Source organism: Branchiostoma belcheri, unplaced genomic scaffold, assembly GCF_001625305.1.
Source record: "Branchiostoma belcheri isolate BF01 breed outbred unplaced genomic scaffold, Haploidv18h27 scaffold98, whole genome shotgun sequence".
Taxonomy (NCBI): Eukaryota; Metazoa; Chordata; class Leptocardii; order Amphioxiformes; family Branchiostomatidae; genus Branchiostoma; species Branchiostoma belcheri.
Window position 1 is genome coordinate 1 of NW_017804664.1, and position 6,283 is coordinate 6,283.

At 42.2% G+C, this 6,283-nt stretch overlaps 1 protein-coding gene across 1 annotated transcript; it reads right to left on the reverse strand.

The window, feature by feature from the left end:
- Positions 1-285: 285 nt before the first annotated feature.
- Positions 286-1,157, reverse strand: LOC109461937 (the record flags this gene model as incomplete). Its single annotated transcript, XM_019758417.1, has 1 exon — positions 286-1,157. A coding segment is annotated over exon 1 (872 nt), but the record flags the coding sequence as incomplete, so codon positions are not given.
- Positions 1,158-6,283: the final 5,126 nt, after the last annotated feature.

Genomic DNA, 6,283 nt, shown 5'->3' on the forward strand with positions numbered 1-6,283 from the left:
CCTAACCCTAACCCTAACCCTAACCCTAACCCTAACCCTAACCCTAACCCTAACCCTAACCCTAACCCTAACCCTAACCCTAACCCTAACCCTAACCCTAACCCTAACCCTAACCCTAACCCTAACCCTAACCCTAACCCTAACCCTAACCCTAACCCTAACCCTAACCCTAACCCTAACCCTAACCCTAACCCTAACCCTAACCCTAACCCTAACCCTAACCCTATTTACCCTAACCCTATTTACCCTAACCCTATTTACCCTAACCCTAACCCTAACCCTAACCCTAACTCCTTGAAGCACTGTGCCGCGTCGTCCCACAACTGGAAGAGTGTGATCCTGCGAAAGATCTCCGCGGGGTCGTGGTCGTTGGCGTACCAGTGGTTTGGGACGATGTTAGTCGTGATCCAAACCCTTCTTGCGGCAAAGTTGACAAAGCCGCCCTTGATCGGCACTCGCAGTGGATAGCGGTCAACCATATTCAAAAAGGTCGGCCGGGGGATGTCGCCGTGGAAGTCGTTGAGGACGACGTCACTCTGCCCCATGTAGCCATCGAACCAGGCCCCCTCCGGTTTGTAGTAGGTGGTCGTGTCGTCTGGCAGGTACTCCCGCACCAACCTACTCTTGCCACATCCCGGCGGCCCAACAAAGACAAAACAGCGGGTCAGGAAGTCGCGGACCGGCTGCAGACGGGCGTAGGAGACATACGCCTCCAGACCTCGGTGATGTCGCACAAAGGTCTCCGGCATCTCTTGGGCCAGTGCAGACAGGTCGCCGTCATTTTCCTGCAGGAAATGGGTGGCGTCCGTCAGGTCGTTTCTCTGGCCCTGTCTGACGGGATGTCCCATCCGGACGACGACGTCGCCATCTTTGGAGCAGTAGCGGTCGTTGTCGTGGTCGTTGCCGACGGCCTTCTCGACGTGGCATCTGTCGCCCAGGTGCCCTTTCACCTGCGGGGTACGAATCTTCCTGGCAAAGTTCACGTAGCCCTGTAGGTGGGGTGTCCCGGTGGTCGGGGACACCTCCGCACCGACAACCATGAACTTGATTGCCGCGGGGTCGATGTTCCGCAGGCGCGCCACGTCGTCATCGCCGTAGTTGTGCAAGGTGAAGGACCACCTGCAAGCAGGGGCCTCTCTCCTGTTGGGGGCGGCCATGTTGTTTAGTGAATTTGCATACGAAAACGCATTGTTGATATTGTATTGGGGTTAGCATGTGAAAGGTTAAAGTGCAGTTGGTTGGGTATAGGTTAAGTATTGCCTATATTACTGTTCAGTCTTCATGATAGTGTGTTGTGTGTTGGGACAATGTATATGTATATGTTATGTGTCTATGTTACACTAAGGGTGTGTATGGGGGTTTGTGGTATACCAGATTATCCCCCCCTGTCCCCCCTCCCCCCCTGCCTCACGGCCCGTCAGTGGTTTTTACGTTTATAAGTACTGGCGTTTATAAGTACAGCCGTGAGTGAAATTTCCCGCCAGTACTTATAAACGTAAGAACCACTGACGGGCGAAGAAGAACGGCGGGGGCGAAGAGGAAGGAGTTTCATGGGGGTGAGAATGGTGTTCTAGTGAAAATTTATCATATCTACAATTTTTATGTCGTTATGATGTAATATGACGTCATTATGACGTCATTAATGTGATTTTATTGGCCAAAACCGTCTAAATAGGTTTTTCCCTGAAAACTAAATGGTATTCAACATAACTGTACCAAAAGTGTTTATGACAGAATAGTATGGTGTACTAAGTCTTATGTTGCCCATAGCAACACCGGTGACGTCATAAAATGACGTCATGCATATTTAAGATATCCGCCATCTTGGATCATGAATCTTGAATTTTCAAAAATAGTTCTTTTTCATGATAAAGCCTGAAATACATTGTAAACATACTAAAGACCTTCATTTAAATCTTTTTTGGAAAAAGAAATGGAAGTATTGATGAAATTTTAATGAAAATAACCTATATATACCTGTTCTAATGATATGGTCCGCCATCTTGGATTTTGGCCAATGACCATCAAATTAGCATAAATTATGCATATTTAATGATAAAATTTACATAAAATTATATGGGATGTTATTAATATTAGAAACCATGAGTAACTTGACATAAAACCCATAAAATTCTATTGTTGAAACAAAAAGTACTAAATTTAGCAAAAAATGCCTGTCAGAAACCCGTTGCCATGGCAACACAAAAAATTATTATTTTATTACAATGATAAAGAATTGTTGCCAACAATATTTTAGGAAAAGTCACCAAGTTTGGCCGCTCTACGGCTAGCCGGTCAGACGCTAGGTGACATCAAAGTTGCCGCGGGCACTTTTAGCCACTTTGGTCCAAGCCAAGCAGCTACCAGGTTTTAAGGCCTGGCAGTGAGGGAGGTAGTGAATGTCCAGCCCCTAAGCCATAATGGACATTCCCTTGCCGCTGACTTGAACCCTAACCCCCCAAGGATACAGCAAGGTTGGTGATGGCGAATGCAGGTTAGCATAACAAATAACAAAGCTGCTCACCTGGGTATCTAGGTACATAAACAACAGGAGTCCTCTTGCTGATCATAAGGCCAGGCTAAAGAACTTCTCTTTTCAACAGAACTTATAATGTCTGACTCAGTGAAGTCCTTTGGCCTGACATGAGCTAAAACTTTGGTGTGCCTTGTGATTATGCAAATGTTGGAAACTAAAAGTACCATAAACTACCATGAGAACCAGATTATTTTTCTGAAAATGACCCATTGATATATAAAAAGGATCTAAAAGCTCTAGTATATTTTTTATAAAAAAAAAATTACTTAAACTTTCAATTTAGTACTTGAAAGTTAAAGTAATTACATTTTGACAACTATGTCACTGCTCTACTCCAGTTAACGTGACTTGTAGGAAGCCTAAAGGGGACTCCCCTTTTCCCTACGTAAAGTTGAAGTCCCGCAAACTTTATTCAGGAATTTTTCAGTATCTACTTATAATCTTTGTTCAAAAACACTATCTAATGTGTGTATCTGCTGTGGTGCCTTCTGGTGTCGTCTCCTGGACTTTACCTAGCTACTTTAACTTTCACTAACGGACGAATAAAAGAAACTTCTCGTACATACATTGCAAGACTGGTGCATAGTTACATCATTGCATGTCCATTTTATCACTTACAAAATGGACTAGGCAAGTCGACTGCAATTTAAATCTAATACAGCTTTCGATGCCTGACTTCCAAAGCAACAATAAATATTCATCTGCAGATCTATTATACTGCTATCTCTCTGACTACAGCAATCTTGGATCAAGTGTGTGTGTCTTACAGATCTACATATTGCAATGCTATGCTAGAACCCCTGTACTTTTAGTAAATGTTATCAAAGATCAACACAAGGCACTTAATATGTCCAAAATGTTCCCTACGTTTAACTTAGTAACTGTAAATTCCCCATTAAAGTACACACATTTTTAACACTCAAAAATGTTTCTGGTAATCACTCAAGCATGAAACAATTGAACAAGTAAAAATTTTGTATTGTTACAAAAGACTGGTTGCCAAATAGTGAAACGTTCTAAGCTGCATGATTATACAGCAAAGACATCAATAGAAGTCATTGAGAAACAGCATGAATTTGAATTTATTCTGTTCATATTTTGTTCAAGAGGGCATATTTTGTTCGAGAGGGCATAAGTTTTTTCAGCTTTAGGTCAGAATTGTCTCTCAACAGCCCAAATATGCCTGGTGCGTACTTCAAATGGGAATTTACAATATTGCAAGAAAACACACTAACTTGTTTAACAAGCTGTCTTCTTTTCTTGAGCTTGCTTGCTTCAAAGTAAACTGGAAACCGTGACATCGGCCAAAAGGATGATCTGTAAAAAAAAAGGAGGAAAAACATTAGTACTTTTTAAATGTGAATTTATGGCATTGCAATAAACCAAAGTATTATACTAACCTGTTTGACAAGCCTTCTTTTCTTCATGCCTGTGTCCTTCAAAGCAACCTGGAAACAGCGGCATCAGGCAAAGGGTGATCTGTAAAAAAATGGGGAGAGAAACTTTAGTATACATCAGGACAGTTTGCAGCTAGTATTTTCCATCTATTCCAGAATCTGAATCATTCCAGGTTTGCTTCAGTCAATTCGATCTGCAGTACCAAGCTGGTGAACCAGGTGGCGCTGCTCACTGCACGTATTTATCATGTATTTGGTTAGGTATCAAGTCAAGTCAAGTCAAGTCAAAGCCTTTATTTTTCTTCGAAATGCTTGTTCGGCGCAAGGCCGCTTTTCAACAAGGTCGAAGTTGAGGGGAGGGGTCACGGATAAGAACCAAATCCATACAAACATAAATAATACGTATAAGCAAGTTTTAAAAAAACAACATAAATTAGAACATGTTAAAGTGAAACAAAAGTAAAACCGCTGAATTTGCAACGTTAGAAAATTTCCTCGGGAAAGGACCGTGAGTCCGGCTCCATCCAGGCGGGGACCTCGCCAAATTTCACCGAAAACATAAGGTTGAACGCTACGGTACGGAGTCTGTCAGCACCATGCTAATTTTTCTGTTAGATTCCGAAAAATCAGCCCAGAAAAAACACATTGGCGCTATTAAATTCAGCTACGCTTTCTCGACAATCGTGAGGAAAATCTGTGAGAGCACAACACTTCTGAGACAATTTTGGTGCATACTTGCCACCCGTACGTACTAAAGTCTGAGGTAAGGGCGATGATTGACAGCTCAGTCAGACGGTCAGTCGTCATCGTCCCAAAATTTAAACAAAATCAAATTCCTTGAGGATTTATAAAAGAATTTCAGAAAATAGGTCAAGCTCAACTCTATTAAGATTGTAACTATCGTAACTGGTCCCCAACCCTCGGCCCGTACCGGGTCTGGCTACACACGTACACGGGACCCTGCACCCGTTTCACCGGGCCCCACACGTGAGACCGACCGCTACTCAATATTTCAACATTTTCCCGATAAAACTACAAAAATAAACATGAAAGTGGTACTACTAGATGTAACAACATTTCATCTCCTAATTGTGGGGTAAAATTGCTGAGAACATAACAATTAAATGAAACTTCTGACACAACATGTACACTTGCCACGTGCTGACACGAGCGATGATTGACAGCTCAGTCAGACGGTCAGCCGCCGTCATTTTCCAACATTTTCTCGATGAATTCTGAGGAAAAATATCTAAAAGCACCACTATTAGATGTCAGATGTCACAACATTTTGTCTGGTGATTCTGAGGTAAACATGAGGGGAGAAATTAATTTGTCTTGAATTTTGACCAACGATATACATGTGCCTACTTCTCCCACCGGGTAGTGCCAGCACACGGGACACCCCGCCTATTTTCCCGCCTTTTTCTCAATATTTCCTCTATAAAACCTGCTAAACCCGACCTAAAAGTGATGCTACTAGATGTCACAACATTTTATATAATGATTCTGAGGTAAATATCGGATGGAAAATCAAGTTGTCTCGAAATTTTGACGGACGCAAGTGCCCGCACCATGCTTTGCCAACACACGGGGAACCCCGCCCGTTTCACTGGGACACCTCCTACGTGAGACCGCTACTCAACATTTTAAAATTTTCCCGATAAAATCTGCTGAAACTAAGCTGAAAGTGATACTACTAGATGTCACAACATTTTATCTGAAGATTCTGAGGTAAACATTGGGTGGAAAATTAATTCTTCTTCGAATTTTGACAGACAAATTATATCTAACTCATTTTAGCGGTATGCAACTATATACTGATGGACCCGGGCTTTCGTTTCAAAGATTTCTGACAGGAAATGTGAAGAAATACAGAGAAAAGTTCCACCTTCATGATGCTTTGGCCGCAATAACCAACGTCTTCGTAAAATAAGTACCATTTCATGAAAATTAAATTTCTGACAGTTTTAGACATTCCTGTCACTGAGTACTGAAGTTGACGCCAAAGTTCCTGTCAGAAATATCTTAAAAATAAGCGAAAATAAGCCAGGACATACAACAGATTGCTGTATGTACTCTATACCAGGTAATACATGGGTAAACCATGAAATTCTACGGCAGAAAATTATAAATTCTTACCTCAATTCTGATGCACGGCTAGCGGCGGCTGTCACCTCCGGAATGTGAAGTTTTCTGGCGGGAACTTTTCTTGCGATAGAACGTGGATTGTGATTGGTGCGTCTAACGTGGATTGTGATTGGTGCGTCGGAATTTGGACTATTACATTTTACTATTGAGGTGAAATTAAAGAAGACAATGTTTTTACGTTATCATTTGGCGGTATTTTCAG